We start from the raw sequence: 22,293 nt of genomic DNA, 5'->3' as shown, positions 1-22,293 counted from the left end.
TAAGGTGTACCCTCTAGACATGCAGCCATGAAGTGACAAAATCTTTAAGGCAACAGAAAATGTAACCAAAAAAACAGGTGGCACGATCCTTCTCTGACAGACTGAAAAAGGCTCAAAGCAATGGCTGGTTTGTAATCACCAAAGGGCAGATGGGTCTCAGCTCAAGACTCTCAAGCTGTATTAATTAGTATCAATTAAGTGAGCAGAACACAGACTTAGAACCCAGGAGTCCTGGTTCCTGCTGCAATATTTAGGCATTTCCCTATTTCAAATTACCTTCTTTATCAGAGCACTGCAGTAAAATTATGGCTTTCTTAATATACTGGGATGCTTTACTGACACCGCTGTCTTCTCCATCAAGGTATGACAGAAAAGAGAAGTTAGATTTTCTGGAAAAGGGTGTTTGGTGATACTGGTACTTTACAATGATGCTGCTTGTAGGAGTATTATTTATATCAGGAATGAACAGCTATGATGAAATAGTTTTTTGTTGCTGTAAAGTTTTCAAGGGGCCATAGAAAGGCCACCGCAGCGTGCCCAGAATCTGTCAAAAGCTCTTTAATAAACTGCAGTAGGCACATGACTAGCTGTGATGTGGTAAATGCACTAACACTAGTGTACAGATCCAGCTTCACAAAAAAGGGCTTTGCCATGGAGCCTGGCTGTTCCCCCAGGGTGGAGAATTTGCAGCATTTTATCTGCACTTCAGTCCCCTCCCTCCTCCTCTCCTTGCAGTTGCTCCTTTTGTTTCACTGTACAGAAGAAACCAGTTTTCCAAAAGGCCCTTCTACCAGACAGCGGCAGCTTTCCAGAAGCCCAGTTGTTAAATACCTCTCACAACAACAAGCAATTCATACATAATGAAGGCACCTTCGGGTAACAGTTGTAGAGGCAAAACCGACAACATTTATTAGAAGCTCTTTCTTTCCCAGAGGATGGTAGGAGAAACTGAGTGAAAAAAAAGGAGAAGGGAGGATGGAAGCAATTCAAGCCTACGGAAACCAAAGCATGTGCTTTAGCAGTAGGAGGGCTGTGACATGTTAACTTTTACTTTCACAGGCAAAAAAGCAAACACCGTGGAGCTTTGCAACCTCTACAAAATTTGCAGGTGCAGGTGCACAGGCAGTTTTTACCTCCTTCACCGTGTTAAGGTCCAGTCCAGGAACACCCATCACAATGAGGGATGGGGAGTAGAGGCACAGCAGCCCTGCACCTGGCTGCAGAGTTTTATGCACCACTACTATTTACCAGGGAAAATCTACATCTGAGACTTTTTCCCCTATATGCTCCACAGATCTTCAAAAGCAGCATGTGGCTTCAGAGTCTCATGGGGACTCGGGTGCTGGAATCATGCAAGCACATGGCCTGGTGTTACTGGCAGTTAACATCACTTTTTATTTTGCATTACGATTTTCTTTTTTGTTGTTGAGAGGCTTTTTTTTTTTTCAAGCAAGAAAGGATAAAGAAGAAAAAAATGTGAATTTAAACTGTCAAATATTGTCATGGGAAAAAGGAGCAGGAGCTGTGCTTTTTGTCTAAGTAGACGGATTAAGCAGAATCTCTTTAGCAATAATAGCAACAGCATGTAGGTATTAAGAAAAAAATACCACATGCCTAAGCAGTAGTTATTTTAATATGAGACCTTTTCAAAAGATGAAAACAGTAGACCGCTAAAATGAATTATAATTAACAAGCTACATTTAATACTAAAGAGGGATCTAAAGAACCTAGTCCTAATATTTAATGGCTGGAGTTTTTTTTTTTTTTTTCTTTCTCTTCATTAAATCAAGACCTTGTTTTTGTGTGTTGGTCTGAAAAAAGCTCTCTCTAACTGCACGTTTTGGAAAATGATTTACAGAGGAAAATACTGCTGGTACTCTTGGGTCAAAGAATAATCTGTTTGTTTCATTGAATTCTTGGTAGTGACAAATTGTCCAATGCCTTTGAGTAATGGAAGCTCCCATTTTTATTATCTAAAGCATTCATTACTCATATATTTAATGTACTGTTGTAATTTTAAAATAATTTGCATAAAATGTTTTTAAAAATTGCTGGCTCAAGTGTCCTGTTAAATTGCGTTGCCTGGTTTTTAATGTATTTAGCAATGACTGTCTAACAAAGATATTCTTTATCAGGAGATAGGGGACAGTGAAATGCTTTTTCGCTATTAAAAATGTGACCTTTCAAATGGTTTCCTCCAATTGCATACAGTCGATCATTCATTACAGCCAAAGTGTGGATTGCTCGCTTTGTGTTCATGTCCTGTTTTCGGGCCCAGACGTCCATCACAGGGTCATAGCAGTACAGCCAGGGGACATATTCTCCATTGTGAACACCTCCTGCAAAGCAAATATACATCTGTTAATTACTGTACATAAAGACACTGCACTGCAGCAGGAATTTAGCTCTATGTTTCTGGGTTTTTTTTGTTGTTGGTAGTTTTGGGTTGGTTTTTTTGTTATTACAGCAGGAATTATAAAAGACACTGGCCTGAAATATATATCTTGCCATTGTGAACAGCTCCTGCATGGGCTGCCAAAGGCTGTGGTAGTGAAGACACGTAACGCCACTCGTTTGTCTCCAGATTGTAGCACTCCACGCTGGACAAATAGCCAGTTTCATTTCTTCCACCAATTACATACAAATTCTTGTCAAGGCGACAGGCGTAGAAACTGGCTCTCCTGGAGGACAGGGCAGAACAAAACAAAACAAGCCAACAACAAACCAATTAGCCACATCAACCATTTTTTTTTCCTCTTCAGCTGACTCCTTGACCTAAGATAGCGGCTCCTTCAAATGCCACTTCAGAGAGAAGTGTCCAGGAGCTTCACAGGCTTACAGCTATCCTAGAGATGGTGGCCGCTTTGCTGATCCAATACATGTCCCACATCACATAAATACTTCATTTCTGGTGTCAAAACAATTAAGTATACATAAACCTGGCAGAAAATCCCCCTTTTAAAAGCTGTTTGTTACTTTTTTAAAGCCGTGAAAGATAAAAAGGTGCTCATTAATGTTTGGGGCATTACCTTGTAAGGATGTAACAACTCAGTAAGACAAAGTGAAAAATGAGGTAGATAATGTAACAATAATAAATTATCTTGACATTCACTTTCTTTATGGTCCTTCAAGGGTCATTGTTCCCAATTTACTAAGAGAACCACATCATCAAAATTTTTCTTCAATTATTTTTTTCTTATTTCTGCAATACTGCAAATAAAACAACTTTCCTTATGCTAGGCACAGTATTAAATTTCTGCCCTTTAACTCCAAGAGTTAAAGAAGTCTGTCTCTATCCAACTAACTCAGAAAAGTTTTAGCCATCTGTCCGCTTTCGCATGCAACTCAGGTATGCAGGAGAAGAATTAATTTTTCTGGCCAGGACTGCTAGGCATATATTAGTTCATCTTCCTTGTGCCTCCAAAATTAATGACGAGTCTCTGTAGCTGAAGTAAAAATAGAGCAGTAGATGATCTTGAGAGACCCTGTTTGGTGTAATTCACTTTCAGGGAAAGCTCCCTGGATTATTCAGCAGTAGGAAGGTTTGCTAGGGTAGAGGCCTTTAATTTTAAGCTGCAATGATATGACAAAGAGAATTGCAAAAGAGTACAGCTAGGCTAGGATGAAGACCTGTACAAAATACTGAACAACAGGAACTGTCAGTCCCAAACTTGGTGTTTTCTCCAGGGTGAAACCCGAGTGTTGTGGGAACCCAGAGACATGCAGGCAGGTCAGGCACAGCAAGGTCTAGCTCTGACAGCTCCTGCAAAGCAGGCACACTGGAGCGCGGCTGCAGCTTGCCAAACCCTGCTCCGTGGCTGACACAATGTGCTCCGGTTCCTGCTCAGGCACTCGAATCTGAATTTGGGAGTGGCTGCAGATTACACTGCTGAATCACGGTACATCTTGGGGGCCTGATAGTCACCTGCATCATCAAGGGCTTGATCCTGCAGACTGCTGCAAAGCATTCAGGATGGTGGTGGTCCACGTACAGAGCGCAACATCCTGCAATGAACAGCTCTGGTACGTCCCAGCTCCTCCCCAGGCCTCCCTATAGCCATCCCATGACCAGGTGAGCTAGCAAAGCCCAGTGTGCCATGCCTCTAACCTGCTATCTAGCCAGGCACATGTTCAGGAGCATTTCCTTCAGCAAAGGCACGAATAAGATCTCTCTCCCTTACCCAGCTGCCTGTTTTCACAAAATTTGTAGTATGCTGGAACATTTTGGAGAAATTTCCCTCTTTGTTAAATGATGCTGAGACTGGCTGGTGGTTTTTAGGTTGGAGGAGAGGTCAGGCAGACATGAAGATACAGCTAAGAAAACAGCCGGGCTGTTAGGCCATTCAGGGAGCAGATGTGATGCAGTGCTGCCTGTTTCTGGCACCACATTTTGGATCTGGTGCACACTTAATAGGGCTCCTCACCAGCCAGGGTCACCGAGCACCTCCTGTCTACCTCTTTGCTTTCACCTTGCCAGAACGTGGGCAACTTGGACAGTGCAGGACAGCACCCCTTGTTGAGTGGGACCACCACCACAGAGAAAAGGCTACTGAAAAAAAAGATACAAATAGGAGGACAGGAATATTGCTAAGTGCCTTCAGCTCAACTGACGAATTAAATAAGACCATTTAATTTATCTGTCAATGGGCAGATAGCAGCTGATGGCATATATTGCTCTGCATGGTCGGGCAGCAAATTGTGCATCTATGTTTTTAGACTGATTTTCTACAGAAAAAAAGCTTATTTGATTACACTGTACATGTAGCCATGTCTGCCTGAATGTTGTCTCCTCAACAAAAACCTGCTGGCTGATTTCACTCTAATCTGACAGAGGGTATAGGTGTTACAGACCATCAAGTGCCTATATGCTTCCCCAGAGTATGTGACAGGCCAGAGGTGAAGACAGCCCATAGTGGCCCCGAAAGTGGGAAAGGCTGCAGAGGTCACATTCTACTAGACATCAGAGAGCCTGCATGGGCAGGCACATGTTCTCCAACTCCCTTGTGTCCGGCAGCTGCAAGGCTCAAATACACAGAGTGTCTGTCATCAATGCTTAGGCTGCTCATGCATCTGCTCGCCTGTCCTCACACACCTCCTCTGACAAACCCGTTAATGAACTGCTTTCAGCGTGTTTTTTTAGTTCAGGTTTAATAAACAGAGGTAGGTACAACTTGCAGGCATTATTCTCTTAACTAGGATTTCACTGACATTATTCTGTACGTGTACTCCTGGTTTCATCCACACAGTGTCACTATAAGGAGCAAAAATGAAAGTGTCGCACGCTTCACTCTTCTGCTTGGATGTGATATTCACTCCATAGCTTCTGTCACAAATATTTTAAGCTTTTTGTTTTGTTTTTTTTTTTTACTTTTCAGTGATACAGTGTGCAAGGGGCATGCTGTTAAATGATGACTTTTTAAACTGCTGTAAAATATGATTCAGATTAAAATATAATACAGCAATCTTTGCATGACAACTTCCCCCACAAAACTGGGAAGACACTATCCATTCTAATCAGATAACTGGAATGCACTTCAGGATCTGAACATGGACAGTAAGAATTATTTTGTGGTTTTCTTCAGGACTTGCAAGTACTTGACATTCACTGGGCTTTGAAATGCTTGTCTTTCACGCTCCTTCACTCAATAATCAATACAACTAACTTCTTCTATGTAAGTATACACACACAAAGGGGAAATTTTTTTTTCTGATTTCCACAGACCATGACTTTATGTCCTGAAACAAGAAATACAACTACCAGTCTTGGGTTTAAAACTATCAGTGCTATTACTGATCATCACAATATCTGGACCTGATTTCAGAGACACTTCTAGAGTGTATATGCTTTGCTTTTTAAAAACTAAGACCATCTTAATAAGGGCTAACACTATTATTGAAGTCAAAGACTAAAATAAAATGTGAAATTGCTTTCTCTCTTTTTCTGTGGCTTCCTTTCTCAGTTCACTTGGCCTCAGTGAGGATGCTGACCTGCTTACTTCCACTTGTGCTTCTTCAGGCCTGGTACTATGCCATGTTTTTTGCTGGTCTTTAAACAAAAACTTTTAACTTGGAATGTAAGATGAAATAAGATGTTTTAAATGTTATGTTCCACACACCCTGTACAGCTCTGGGCTCAGATGGGAAGATGCAACAGTACTGACTGAGGTGTCCAGCTGGGGCTCATGCCACAAATTCAGACACGTCTGCTACAAAGACCGCTCCTTCAGTAAGCATGTTAGTCTAACTGAACTGCTCTCCAAAAAGCATCCCGTTGTTACTGCATCAGCAGGCAGATGTGTATTTCAAAAGCTTATGAGTCATTTGCTGCTTCTCTAAACAACGCACGTCTGAAAATAGTACATACTTTTCAAAAGCATGTATTTTTGAGATGTTTCAAATGAAAAGAAACCAAAGCTTTGGATTTAAAGAAAACACACTGATGGCTCTGAATTCATAATGGGATTAGACTTTTCTTTGTAACTCATACAGTAAAATCAATTAGATATGGATTTTAGCATACGAGATAAAAGTTTACTCAACAAATATTTCATACAGATTTTCAGCTTGAGAATATGCTGCCTGTGAATGAGACCCACATTTACCTGGCAGTCATTTCAAAGGAGCTATTATAGTCTATCCAGCCAATTATTCTCAGACTAAAAATCCTAAGTACATTTTGACTCGATGGACCATTATGACTCAGAAAAACCCATTAAACAGTCTGTCTTGTCAATGGTGCCTGCATTATGCCAGCAGAGACAGGGCATGACCCTGTACTCCTGGGGGGTGGGGGGTGGGGTGGAAAATAGCCTGTTGACTTTAATGGGAACGTTATCTCACTAAAGGAGCTGGGGAAGGAAAGTGCATAAAAGCTCTATCTTGTATGATCTTCCAAAAACTGGGCCAGATTCTACCTCCAAACATTTTAGAAAGTGATTTGAATATCCCTGTTTTCCAGCAATAGCCCCAATGCTTAGGAGCCTTTAAAGGAAAATAATGGGCAAGCCTGTGAGTTACATATCCTGAACAAAAGAGATGACAATTAATGTCATCAGGCCCCTTGCAGAAGGAACTATGTATGAGTGGACCACTACATTTAAACAACACTGTAAGGAGCTGAGATGCTAATACATTACAGTTTATCACCATGCAGCTGCTAAGCAATCGCAATGGGCAGCAGAGTTTCTGACTCCTGGCTGAAGGCGGCAGCTTCCACCGGAATACAAGGCAAGTCACATTCCGCACCTGCGATTATAAACTGATTTTCTAAGCAAAACGCAACTGCCACTGTGGAGGTGGCCAAAGTCCTGCTGCCTGCTCTCCTCAGCCTTCAGCTACCTACTTCTGCCTTCTGAGCTTTGTCAGCCGAATAAACCCAACCGTTCAGCCAGCCGCATGTGCCCCTCGGGAGTTTTCCTTGCAGATACTCAGAGGGCCTAATTAGGACACAGATTAGGCTCCACAGAAGAGCTTCAGGCTCCATACAGACACTAGTCAGCCTCCCGGTTCACTGAGGATGACCTGCACAATCTCACGCGCACCTCCTGGCTTGCCTGCCCCAACACCTGAGCTGACGGTGACTCAGCCCAGGATGCTGAACCAGAGGGGGAGGCATCCCTCTGTTTTAAGGTAAAAACTCAGCTGTGGGGTTATCCCACAGTGCTGGCAGAGGTGAGGGATAAGGCTGGGGGCTGCCAAACCAGGGCCACCTCTTTAGCTAAAGCCTGCTGATGGACTAGTTCTATTAACAACTAAAAAAGAAAAAAGGAACTCTAGTAAAGCATTTTTAAAGTAAAGGATGAAGTTATTAATAAAGCCAGAGACTATAATGAACTATGATGCTCTTTTTTATGGCTAATTTTATCAGTTCACTCAGCTCCAACAGGGAACCTGCTCAGATCTGTTCCACTTGTGCTTTTTCATGCACTGGTACAATGCAGTATTTTTGGGTTACAAGCATTGCACGTGGGGCTGAGTATGGACTTAGGTCAATCGAACTGAATTCTGAACAAAGACCCTTCAAAGACTCTACAGACAGATAATGTACCTCTGGAAATTTGAAAAGACAGCCATATTTCCATGCATCTTGTAATATGCACCTTGAATCACAAATTTGCACTGAGTTCAATATATTTATGACTGCCAGACACCTGAACGTTGTGGACAACCAGTGGAAAAAGAGCTATGATACTGACAGCACATGGAATAAGGAAAGTGTCTTACGAAGATGCTGTGCGATCTCTTCTACGCTGGACCCATGAGAAGACAGGTGTTGAACTGAAGGATGGACATGGAATATTTTTTCATAAACCACTGTAACTTTGGATCTTCTGCCTTTGAGATTCTTCATATGAAACATGCATCATTCAGTTTAGCTTTGGGGGACACTGTCCCTGCCAGGGTAGGATTTGGGATCCAGGGTGAAGTTTACACTGTTTTTATGGGTCACTGCTCAAGTCCACAGGTACCTCTGCTCTTTCTTACACAGTAAGATTAAAGCGTGTGCTACTCTAATATGCATTAGCTGGCAGCAACTTCACTCAAAGACCAGCTAGGATTAAGAGTCCTCTGACAAGGGGAGACATTCTGGAGACCTCTTCCTGGCTGGCGTGGTGAAACGGGATGGATTCAATGTGTGAAGGTTTCCGTTCCCTGTAAGATATCTGACTATAATTACTGCTTGTTTACTGCAAACTCATCATGACACTTCAGTCAGGGAATGTGACAGGACACTATGGAGGCTTCACAAAAATCCTTCAGACAGTACCCAGGCAACCAGTAATTGCACGAAGTCCATGGTTATTTTGCATGAGTTAGCACTGCAGGATTTGGCATCTGGAGTTATGAATTTGGAAAGTTCAAAAAAATTAGGAGACAAATGGGACACAACTGCATGCTGCAGTTTTATCTCAGCATTTTCAATGCTTCTGTAGGCCTCCTTACTCCCAGAACTAAGCCAAACTTCAGCTGTTCCTAGGATGATAAAACATATATTGAAAAACATGTAGCAGGTTTTACCTCTCTTGCATGGGTGGAAGTTGTATCCAGCTGTTAAACCTGGGATCGTATCGGCTAACAAAGTTTGTGCTGTGTTTCCCTGTAAAGATAGATTATTTTGACACTCAGCTGTTTGTTTCATGTATTTAACATCATGATTGTAATATATATTACATACACTTTGCAAGTTGACAGCTTTTATGAAGGGTTCCCCCTTTTACAACAATGTATGATTACACTATGTGTACAGTAATAATTCAACAAATGGGGCACTGCAAGGTTTGAATTAGCAATTGCTAGCAGTAAAAGCAGATAGAGATTATTCTTTCTCTCTGTAATAAGATCTTGAAAATGTGTATTTAAATTTACTTATAGATGCTGTGGTACTTTCACAGCCACCATAAATCACAGCACTAAACACAATTACTGCCCAAAAGAGGGCATCCCCACAGTATTTTTTGTAAGTATAGTATTTTGTGTCAGGTAAAAAAAATCAAAGGGAGAACATGTGCTTTTCTTTCTCCTCACATCATCTCTATGTGGAACACTGTAAAAAAACATTGTGCAAATAACCCGGAGCTGCATAAGCCATCAGCATGGGGTATGCAGTGTTTGCACTAGATGGTTTATTCTACCATGTACTTTCAGTGTAAGTTAGAAGAAACTACACATGTGCATCGAAGGGCGAATACACTCTTGGAGTTTTATTCCAAGTGTGTTAGCTAAAATATGAAACATGAGCAACATACACCAGCTAACTAGCTTATCCCTGCTGTCAAGCCCAAGAACTGTATTCATGTCTTCACGATATTAAGATTTCACCTTATTTTCCATGCAGATTGACATCAAAGCAAGAAAACTGAAGCAAGAGAGTGTATGGCAATTTCCTGTAACACCTGAGACTCTAACAGATGAGGATCTCGGAAACAGAAACCTTTGTTTATGTATGTGTGACTAAAAAATTGAATTAGAGGCTTCACAGGCCAGCAGAATAACCCAACTGCATATGTCACAGTTCTATAAATGGTCACTGGGTATTCTACAAGGTGAAAATTTTTGCATCAGACAAGCCTCTGTAGGATTGGCTCGCTTTGCTTGTTTCATTCCACACTTACTTCAGCATGTGTAAACAGACTATCAAGATTGTAAAGAAGAATAATGATACAGCTACAATTTATATTTCTAATAATTTAAGATCATGTTCTACAAGAAAACAGAGAAAGAAACCATGTTGACCACTCTGTCTGGAAGCAAACTCATTCGCTCGCTGTGTTGCAAGTGTGTTCTATATGAGGAGGGTAAAGCAGAAGACTGATGAATAATGCAGCATTTCCCTTCAAATCCAGCGTGGTGCCTAATGAGGACCAAAGCCCTTTATGCTGAGCACCACGCAAACACATCTCAAGACATAGGGTGAGATCCCCATACACTAAGGGCAACTGGTCATTTTACTGCTGGGTTTAGTGAAGCGAGGCTTTGCTTTTGGTCCCTTTTCTGAATTCCTTTAGTCTATACAATTTAGAAAAAGAGGCAGTGAGAGCTATAGATTCAATAAACAGTAAAACAGTAACAGCAGGCATCTAACTGGCCCTACATCTCACTGTTTAAGACATTTATTAACCTATTTCTATTCCAAAAAGCAGGATTTCAAAACAATGTAGGAGGTTTTAATGCTGCCATATTCACTACATCTTTCAGTTGCTAGGCATTTCAGTGGTCATATAACAACTTTTTAATTTTTGTCATACAAACCTTTCATTAGGGGACCTTAGCTTCTTAACAGAACATGTGTCATACACATATTCAGCACAAATACCATGTTATGTGGAGGCTTTTATAGTGCATGGTAGAAAGAGAAGGGTTTAGTGAGCCTAGAGTGGGAAAACAGGATACAAATCTGGTCACTTCACAGGAAGGGAGATGAAATCACACCAGAACAGGCACAAAGAAGAGCTACTATGGAGACAGGAGGAACAGAAAGTTTACCTTATGGCAGGAAACAAAGAACTTGGCTTGTTGCACCTGGGAAAACAAAAGCTGAAAGGGGATAGGAGCACTGCCTGTAATACATCAGAAGAACAAATCTCCAGGGGAAAAACTATTAAGCTAAAGGCCAACTTTGGCATGAGAACAAGGTGATTTAGACAGTCAAAGAGTACATTTTACTGGAAATTAGCATAAGGTTTCTAGTCATTTGGAGCCATCGGATTCTGTAACAGCTTTCCAACAGGAGTAGTGGGGGCTAAAATTCCAACTGCTTTTTGAATGTAGCTTAGAAAATTTACAAAATGGGAAAACATGATGCCTGTGATGGCAGAAAAAGGACCTGATGACCTGCTTAAGCTGCCTGGTGTAACTGGTTTGACTCCAGTTTAATTTTGGACTCCAGTTTGAAGGAGAATAGTTTATTATTTTGCCTTGTTCATCAGTCAGGTTACATGTTAGGAAACACCTGTCAGAACATAGGAACTGTGACAAGTGATCAGAAATCAGGATTTGCAAATCAGGACGATGGGACAAAAGGAGGCAGATGCTGCTCTCTGCTCTCTACAGGAATGTCTCTGCAGCCATGCTGACAGGTGAAGGGCTCTGAAGGTTAAGAAGGCTGGTCTTAAATCCATGCCTGTGTTCTTCAACCTGCTCTCATCAGCATTTACTCATGCAGGGATCCCTTGTGACTGGAAAGGCATAGCTACAGAAGGATGTAAAGAAGTGAGAAAAAATGTGTCCCGTGCACCCTAAGTTGTTAGGAAGTCACAGGGGCAGCATGGAGGGCGCATGGGCGCCCCTCAGGGTCCACCCAGCTTCTCAAGAATCCGCCAGTCTGATGGCCAAAGAAATGTGTCGTGCTCCTTCCATGGCCCCCATCTCAAGGGTAATTCTTTCCACTGGAAAAACACCTGGCACATTCTCACTCAAATCAAAAGCCTTGTAATTCTCTGGCAAGACAGTCCCAGCTAGGTCTGTCTGAAGCCCCTCCTGTCTATGAGAACAGCAGACAACGGCCTTTACATAAATTCAAGCAGGTACATGTGAGCAGCTCTCATGTAGCTGCACATTTAGAGATCAGTTCCAAGAAAGAACTAGCCCAGCAATAGCACCGGGTGTAGTTTATGATTTCAGGTCTGCTTTTTGTGACAAGTAAGATTAATTTCTCTCGCAGTAAATTTGTAAAGAGATCAGTATCAGCAATGCTCCTACCTCTTTTATTCCTACTATCTTCTCTACAGAAAAATTGCCACCCTAGTATGCACATAACAAGGAAGATGTCAGATGTCTTCAGCAACATCTTCAGCTCAGGAGTTGATCTAGGTGACCTCAGACCTAGGCACCATCCACCTGACATATAGTTGTGCTCAACTCCTGTCGCATATGCAGTGTATGTGCCCCTTCTAACATCTCTGCATGAGGTAACGTCTCACCTTGAGACCCAGTTTCCACATCTCTACGTTATGGGTAATCATACTTCTTTTATCCTTCATGTGACATGTCCATTTAACTACAAACTGTCTAAAACAAAGTCTGCCTCTTATTATACATATGCCTACCACCAAGCACAAGGGGCCCTCCGTTGTTAGATGTGGCTGATGGTCCTAATAATAATAGTCAATAATGACACCACACTACCTCCTGTTTAATATAAAGGAGATTCAACAACAGAAGTAAGGGGCTCTTCCCCCAAGACATTTAGTGATATTTTTAAGTACACCGGAAATATGCTTATAGGGTGGACTGGATTGTTTGTCTCAGGTTTTAGGAAGTGAACAGATGTAACAATTTTCTATAATTTGGTTTAGTGCAGATGCTGAAATGGGGCATTCACAATAAAATATATGCAGTATATGTAATTTCAGCTGGATCCTCTGGTGTTTTAAAGTAAAAATGTGTACCTGCAAGCTGTTTTATGGTTTCTCAGTCATAATTATCTCTGTTACACAGACTGCTACAACTACAACTCTTTCTTTGTGTGCAAGCTTTTTAACAATGTCTTGACAATTTTGTGAATTTTGCAAGGCATGGTATTCTCCTTTTGCTTTGCTCAGAAGCCTGTTAAATTGTTTAATTTCTCTTTGCGGTAAATTTATGAAGTAATCAAATCAAAGAAGGTAGCAGCAGATAATCTGTATGAGAAGCTCTTGCACAAGACTAAAAAAAGGACCAGTTTAAGAATCTCAGAGACTAGATAATTAAAACATTAACAACTTTAGCTGCGAGTATCTTGTTTGACAATAGAAAAGAAGCATTCATCTACTGCAATTGCATTATTATATTATGACTGGAAGGAGACTGGAAATGAAGGTTAAAATTCTTAACAGCTGCTGCCTGGTGCATGCACTTGAAAGAGTCTTTTCTGCTGCCTGTGGCATTTCTCAAGGGATGTGGGAGCTGATGAATGACGGAAGTGCTAATGCTAAAGTACCAGATATTTATTACACCAATATCTAAAAGTAGCCTTTGCTAGCTTCAACAATTAGGCTGAGGGTCCTCAAAATCCCTAGCTAATGACTACATCAGCTGACCTGATGGATGGACACAGACACAGGAAGGCAGATGCTGCTTGTGTCTCTTAATAGTCTATACATACCATTAGGGTTCCATTGGTCTTCTCCTCCCAGCACAAACAAGAAGTTTTCCACTTCCACGACACAGTGATGGGCACTGTTATATGGCATAACTGTAAGTAAAGCAAGAATTCTTTGTCAGCTCAGAGCACTGATTCCATCAAATACTTCCAAAGGTACAAAATACAACATTGAGATTGCATCTGTATAAAATAATAGGGGAATGCATCACCCCAAGCATGTATGTCCACTGACTTAGCAGCAGAAAAAGCCACTAATCAGTAATCTTACACTATTCAATCTTGCAAATTATGAAGGAAAAAAGCTGGAATTCTCTCTGGACCTTCAGCGCCCCCTCCCCCCCAGCCCAAGTGCCATATATGCTGCTCTAAAACCAACTTGTAAAAAGGGGAAGTTGCCTGATATTTCCCTGAAAATAAGCAGATGCTAAGAATCCTGGTATGCTAGGAAACATTAAAAAAACCTCAGCCCAGCTTTGTTCTGCTGGTAATGTTTCCACAAGAAGAGTCAGTATGTTCAGTAGCTTTCTATTACACAGCAATGAACAAGCTGCATTTCCATACAGTTTTAAGTTTTTAAATTAAGGTCCTGCTGATTTAATGCCTTTTCCAAATGTATACGCTTAATTTCCTGTACAATGTCATTAGCAGCACAATCACACATTTTCTATTCATCTAATCAGGAAGCCCTTTGTTAACAAAGATCAAAACTGTGGCATTAGGTTTGCAATATCCCTTTTTTTTGGAGGCGTCGCAATTACTATGGACCAACTACAGTTGCAATAATCTATTTTTTAAATTTACCTTTTCCACTGCAAATGCTAAGACACAAAAATAAGGACTTATATATACATAACATGCCTATATTATTGCAGTGTGCCATACAGCACTATTGTGATAGGTAAATGTTAACTTACATAGCATTAGTTATCGTACCACATAGAGTAGTTTTGGCCCAATGACACCAGTAGGAAAAATGATGTCCTTGTTCAGCTCATCATATGGGCACCTTAAATCTAGGTGAGGACAAATGGGGAGGTGATGTGCATGTACAGGCAGGGAACTTATTGCTTGACACGGATCAACAGAGCACTTAGGAAACCAGTGCAGTGGGAAATCAATATGACTCAGGGCCAGCTCTTACTTTGTGCTCTTTTGCCAATGCCAAAAAAAAAAAAAAAAAAAAAAAAGCAGCCTATCTCACACTTGGATTATTTTGGGTGATATATCTCTCATTTCATTTGTTTTATTATCTTTTATTTTTCTCAGAATGCAGTTGTGCAGTATAGCATATGCAAATAATAATAAGAAGAAATATGCACAGCTTTGTTATTTAGGACACATTTTCTTAAAGATCAAGTGGGCTCATTTAAGCTTCTCACTAAAGTTTTTGCCAAGGCAATGATGAATAAGTAAGGTATGTTTTTAGTTTCTAGTAAAGGTTGAATATCATTTCCATAGTCTGTGGCCTTACAAGTCATGTAGAGTGAAGCAGTTCTTAAATTGAGCAGCCAAGTACAGTGAAAGTTCATTAATTAAAGTTATTTGCTACTAGTATACTTTAGATAACTGAGAAGTAATCCTATACCAGGCACTGCATAAGATTTTATACTACCTAGATATTCCTACACTGGGATGAGATAATGAAAAAGATTTTTGTTATCTTCTTAGCCCCCATATCATATTTATCTCATTCTTTAAGCTCAAGACATTTTCCTATTTTAAAATCTTCTTTCTCATAATGCCAGCACCTTCCTTGATTTTGTGGATGCTTGTACTACATAATGAATTTGGATCTCCCATGGGAAATTTTCTTAGATGCTTTTTGGGACCCCTCCTCTCAAGAAGAAACTCCTCAGGATCATTCTGGAGGGGCTTCAATCCTTACCTAATCCAATGCTCTGTGTTAGGGTTCCATATTAGGTCCAAGCCAGTGGTTGTACCCTCAACCAGGCTCTTCTGTTGGTCAATCGGAGGAGATCTAGTGTTTACCAAAACAAATGGCTGCAGACAGCACACATGCTTATTTTTCACATTGTTTCTATTTTTGCAAAGGCTGTTGTTTATTTATCCTCCATATTGACACAAACAGGGCCAGTAGAGGAAGAAATTATATTTTAAGCTTTTCTGCTGTTCCTATGCATATAAACTATGCAATAAGACTACCACACTTATGATGGTAATTAAACCTTGAAAACTAAGGCCTTAATCCTGGCTCCTACTTAACTTGATGGCAACATTCCCACTGATATGGGACTGGGCCCAAATGACCCAAACTACCACCAGTAACCCACAGGAAAGCTAAAGGGAAGCTTGCCTTGGAAAGGAGGCTGGGTTTGGGGCTTAAGAAGGAAAGGTGATTGCGATAAAACACTGCAAACCATTACTATAATCTTTGTTTCTCACAGAGCTTTGGGGAAAACTCTGTTCTTGGTCTCATGAATCTGCCCAGGGGGCTGGAGGGGGCTGGACAAAACAGGGAGGGTGCAGCAACACTGTGGACATCTAGTAAGAAGGGACTTTTGGCATCAAAATTGTGAAACAGCCAGCATCACAGTCAATCTTGCCGACTGTTTTTAGGGTCCCTCAGAATCATGAGTTATACACAGAGATCAAAACAACAGGAATGAACAGGTTTTGGTTTTTTTACCACCATAAAATGCCCCTTAAAAGCATCAGAAAACATGATGTGAACTGTAATTCCTTTCAAACACACAACTATATAGGACCTAACTTTTCGTAGATACAGTCAAAATTACACGGCAACGAGCATGCTAAATTTAGCCTCTAGTAGGAACAATCTTCTCAAACTCACTGGGCCTGTCAGGGTGTAACAGGAAGAATTTGGCCCATCACACAGTCTGGCCAGGCTGCTGCTTCCATTAATTTTATACGAGCCTTTGTCTGCTGTTTTGCTTTAATAATGTGAAAATCCCATCTTCTCTTTTTCGATTTCAACTCAGTGGAACACATGCCTGCCCCGCAAAAAGGGTATTTGAAGAGAAGTTTGTACGCCACGCTCAAACACAGCCCGGTGTGAGTTTTTAGCGTGTCAGTCAGTGAGTTAGAGGGAAAGGGTAAGGAGAAGCTAATCAGGATGAAATGAGATTAAAGGCTGTCTAATTTTACAGCAACTGTGATCCATCAGCCACTGTGAAAGTGACAGTGGAAATGAATGATGGAGACAGACAGGTGGGGCTGTACATTTCACTGATTTATCCTCAAATGCACTGGGCCTTATTTTATTGAGTGAACATGACCGCATTTATCATGACTGTCATCTAAACCCACTTCCCTCCATTTAAAAAGGTCACTTTACTAGGAGGGAGTAGGATAGAGGCACTTTCAAAACAGATTTAAAATTTAATAACACATGTTTATAAAACCCTGTGCAAGAATTCTCAACTTTATTAAAGATCAATTTAAAAGGAAGGAGAAAAGATTATTAAAAAGAGAAGATGAAAAAAAGCCATGGTCATCTGAGAAACACGCTTAGCTACCAAGGTGATAGGTGCCAGAGAATTACGTGAGACAGACAGATATAAATAGATTAGCTGGAGTGGGCAGAAACCACCTCTTCTGGGCCCCTGCCCCTCACACACACTTCGCAAAGCTCGGGAGGCCCGCAGTTAACAAACCTGTGCTTCCCTGGACCAAGAGCACAAACGAATCCAAGCAGCCCTACAGAAGGCAACCACCCCACCAGCCCCCTTCCCATGCCATTTATGCATGATTGGCAGCAGACCCTCAGTAAGGTGGGAGGCAATTTCTCAGGTACAGATACGTAACATGCAGAGCTTTCTAGGTGAAAACTGAATGGGTGATTTATTCTTGAGAATGATCTGGAAAGCAGCGGAGTCCAAGACTGCAGCGGTGTTTGCTACGAAATACTTCACTACACAAAATCAGTGACATTGTGCAGGAGGTGACACTCATGGACATTCTTCAGATGCAGACGCGGGTGGAAGACACAGCAGCACTCTGCACACCACCATACCTGCTGCAGGCAAAAACTCCTCTCATATGCCAAACCTTACTTGCTGAAAGGCACCTGATAATGTTCTGGGACCTACTTGCAAAAACAGAGCCTATGGCTTATAGCCAAATGCTCATGAAACCAAACACTCACAACCATAACACCTATGAGGTCAGCTAGATGCAATGATACTCCAAAGGCACCTCTAACTTTTGTATGGGGGTGACAGCGACACACCTCACTCACCTAACACATTAACGTGTGCTGTTTATTTTGCTTAGTTTCTGCCAACAACTGTGCATTTAGGAAACAGCATCTGGTTGTTCTCCATACATTAATCAAGGGGTCATCATTTCCTCATTCTTCTTACACCTTCCCCTGTCTATCGCCACTTCAACAGTAACTAGCAGGAAAGAAAGAGGAACAGGAATGGAATTTCTCAGGACAGGAGGAGGGATGAGTTCTGGTCCCAGGAGATCTGAAAGCTGATACAGCCCATAGCCATTCCCCTGCTCTGCTAAAAACTCCTTTCACAAACGGCATTTGATTCTTCTATTCAAAATTTAAAAAAACCATGTAAAACCCTCATAGATTTTTCACTGCCCTGAACCGTTCAGCTGCTTGGGATACAGGAGGTACTGTGAGGAAAGCCAAGAAATCTCTTCCTCAGCTACTGCACAGCTTGAGCATAGCCCCTTCAAAACTCAGTACACACCAAGAAGTCAAGCTTATCATCTCTTATGACCTGTGCAGATGACGCAAGAGAAGAGTGTGTTTCCAGAACCAGGACGTCATTATCAGAGGACATATGGAGTCAATAACGACCTTCCACAATATTAACAGCCTAACCTGTTGGCTACATAATATTCAACTGCTGCTACTTGAAAACTGGTTATTTCCAGAGCTCTCCAGAGGGCAGAGTAATATGAGAAGATGTCTCTTTCCATACAGAAAGCACCTACAAACTCACTTTAGGGGACTCTGATTTTGCTCATGGCAGAGATACAATACTAATTTCTTTCCCAGCCCCCTCTGCAAAAGGCTGGGCAGACCACAGCTGGTCCAATTATTTCTTGAGTATCAGATACTATTCACCTTTCTTTGGTTCATACATCATGTTCAGGAAGGCTATGCATTTATTACTGAACGCTACTTGTTATTTCTCACCCAGGAGGTTATATAAATAAACACTAGGATTCCTCTGTGAATTGTTCACTTAGATTGTTTGTTATTTAATAACCGTGGGGAAAGACTGACCACAGTTTAAGTACGGAATTCTAGCCTCAGTGAACATGGTGGGAGTTTTGCCATTGACTTCAAAGGCATCAGGTTTTCACCCACTGGTATTTTCTGCTCAAAAGGTAATGAAACAAAGTTAAAAAAGGAGACATCAACAGGAGATGGCAAATACCTCTATTAACATTCCTGAGGCCAAACTGTACCCTGTCAACCTCAAATTCAAGCAAATACATGTGTAGTACTTTTTCTAGCAACACACCAATGCCAATCTTGAGTCTGAGCTCAGCTCAGTGGAGGAAGCCTGGAACAATCCAACAGCAGTCCCCATAAGCAGAAAATCCTAAGATAAAGCACTGTGCCTCAAAGTCACCTTTGAGAGCAAATAATTGTTATAGCTCTGGTCCAGCTGCACCACAGAGAACTCCATCAGCTCAGCCAGAAACTTCACAACCTCTTCATCCCCCTGCCAGTTTTGTGGCAACTCCATTCAATCCATCACAGGTAGGATGGGCACAGGATATCTGAGTTCATCTAGGACACAGTCACTACTTCACCTGAGGCTGCAGGTAAGCAAAAGCAAAATGCCACCCCAAACGTATCCTCTAGTCAAGATAACATAAGCACCAAGAAAGAGGTGAGATGAAAGTCCTTGGAATCATTCGTAACACAGTGAATGACATTTCATAAAATTATTTCAAATTAATGAAGACATTTCACATTATGAAGATATTCCTTATTAATGAAAATATTATTTTTTTTAATTCAAATGTCAGGAGTTACTCTTTTGATACATTCTCTGGAATAACACCAGCCAGGCTTTTTCAGCAGGATCATCAGTTTAATTGTTTTAATGGGCTACATTTTTCATATGTGAGCATCTAACATAAGACACTTAAATTCATGCTGACACACCACATCAGGCAAACAACATCAGGAATATCTGGCATGCTCAGCTCCCCCCTGAATTAAATTGTTTTGAAGTTACTTGGATGCAAGTTCTGAGTACAGACCTGCCTGCTTCTATGGGTGAAATTCACCCTTATGGCAGATCGTTCTATTGGTTTTCAGGCAACACATACATTTGGCTGCTTGCAAGAACAAATTTTACCCATATATTTTCAAAGCTGCAAGCACCTATTTGGATTTCATTTGAACAATAAAATAAAGCTGCCTACTCAGATCAACAGTGTCTAAATAAAGTAGGAAAATACTGCACTCTCACCTTAAAAGGTGATGTTCTTTTACCAAAATCCTGGCACAATCCTCCCCATGCAGTGTATAGCAAAGTGACGCACACCCTGCTGTGCTCCCCCTGCCACTTTCCCTATGGAAATGACTGTGTGCGGCTGAACGGCCCATATAGCAACTGAGAAGCACATGTAACAATACACCAAATGTCTTGGCATGACGCGGAGCAGGGGGATGTAATGCACGATCTTGTGGGAAGGTTCAAAGCGATAATTCATATTGTTCTGTTACCCCCTACTTACCTGACAACCTGCTGAAGGCTGCCCCCAGCCACCCAGATGCCCCACTGACTCCCACAGACCATTTATCAGGAGACACTTACTGTCCACCATCGTGAGTTATGCACTGTTACCTCAATGATGGTTGCTCCCCAGTAGAATGTGCTGTGTACCTACTCAGGCCTGGATTTATGATCTCTAAAGTAGAACCCAACATATATTACTGGGGAATGACATCTCATCACATCTAACAGTCTCATGATGAAACATTCATGTGTGACATTTCGCACAACAAAATCTCCTCATGGAGGAAGTGATGAGTAGTCCCCGATGGGAGAAAATCACAGCAGAGTTGCCAGAAAGCTCCAGAAAGAAATACTGTTTTGTCCCACTGGAGGCTTTCAGATCCTCCAAGATGTCAACACAAGGACATGCATTCCCTTTTCTAACAGTGCCACAGGACAGAAGACCCCGACCAGGAGGGGTTTGTTAACACCCAACTGCTTGTGACCAGTTGCGTCCATTTGTGGCTCAATTTCTACCTGACCTTGAGATGCATGCATTTTCCTGGTCTTCTCTGAAGGTAACCTTCCAAGCTCAGGACAACCACAACCACTCCTTCCATTTTCCTGGCTGGATTCTGTTGGTGTTGCTCAGGGACCCATGTTTTTAAAAGAATTCGTCACATGCAGCAAGATCTTACTTGGCCCCCACTACCCCAAAAGTTGAATCTTTCACTATTTTCTCTCCTGGTCTCAGTACTTCCTATCCTGCTCTCCACTCTAAAACAATGTATTATTTTAGAGCCACCAAAAGTTTCTTTTCCCCCACTAAGTCTTGAAGTTATTCCAGGAGAAGAAGAAAAACATGATTTTCCATTTCCAAAACTCTACATGGAGGAGGAATGTGCCCATATTTCACCATATTAAAACAGCTGTTTCAATACACTTAAGTTCACTCATAATAGATAAATTGAAACCTTCACTGCTATGGATTTTAGGATTTTCCCTTTTAAATACTTCAGTATTCACAAACGAAAGATTTTGTATATAAGAGCATCCAGCACATACCTAAAACACTAGATATAAAGCAGAAGAGGGTAGAAGGTTCTGCCCAATGCTTACCACCAGGAAACAAGCTCAAAAAATGTTTCATTTCCCAGAAGGTATATACCTTGTACAGGTATCTGAAGAAGAGTCTGAAACTCTAACATGCCTAACTTCCAGCATGCCCAGGCACAGCATGCAGAAGCAGAAATGTCCATGTAGCATTATGTTAATGTACCTGAGCTGCCTAAAGGAAGCTCAGGAGTCCCTGCCAGTGACCACCAAGGTGGCTCTGAGTGAATTGTTAATGGACAGGCCACTGACAACGTACTGCCAGGGTGCTGAGGACACCAACAGGACCCAACGGCCCTGACTGGCCTGAAGTCTCCGCCAACACCACTCGCCCACAGGCACAGGAGCCCCATTTCAGCTCAAGCCTAGGTACCCAGACCTGGCCTGGAGGGACTCCACGTAGGTACGCTGTAGCGCGTCTCAAGTCCTGTCTTTGGCCTCATCTCCTGGATGGACTCTGGATGCATGTTGACGTCTGTTCTCATGGAGCCACCAGCCCCACCACGCCCTGATACACACCCGTAAGTAGGAATGTTGCTGTCTGAGTGAGGACTGCAGCCCAGACTGTACCCCCGTTCTGCACATCCCCACCAGCACCCTGCGCAAAAAAGGCACTTGAAGATGTCCTAGCAGAGCTTAACGTTCTCATCACCACCACCGTGATCACTGCAAGTACCAGGAGAAGACTGTCCTACTGTTGACACTTTTTCCATGACAGACAGAATTAAACACAATTTATAGTATTTGTTTTGTTCAGGATGGACAATAAGACCCCGTTCTAAAATGTACTAACCACTAGGTAGACAAATACAAAGGGAAACACAGGAATCAATCCACGTAAATTAGGTAATACCAAAGACTGGTTTCTCCAACAGAAACCAGGCAGCAATGCAGCTTTCCTAGACTTCTCCTCAC

At 41.7% G+C, this 22,293-nt stretch overlaps 1 protein-coding gene across 1 annotated transcript in view; it reads right to left on the bottom strand.

The window, feature by feature from the left end:
• The window catches only part of KLHL14 (kelch like family member 14), a 63,614-nt gene that overhangs the window by 3,904 nt on the left and 37,417 nt on the right, over window positions 1–22,293 (bottom strand). Inside the window, 4 exon segments of the mRNA XM_055705845.1 lie at window positions 2,181–2,339; window positions 2,491–2,681; window positions 9,019–9,097; window positions 13,583–13,672. Coding sequence (XP_055561820.1) covers window positions 2,181–2,339; window positions 2,491–2,681; window positions 9,019–9,097; window positions 13,583–13,672 — 519 coding nt within the window.

The sequence above is a fragment of the Falco cherrug genome, chromosome 3 (assembly GCF_023634085.1).
Source record: "Falco cherrug isolate bFalChe1 chromosome 3, bFalChe1.pri, whole genome shotgun sequence".
Classification (NCBI taxonomy): Eukaryota; Metazoa; Chordata; class Aves; order Falconiformes; family Falconidae; genus Falco; species Falco cherrug.
This window is presented reverse-complemented; position numbering and strand designations above follow the sequence as displayed.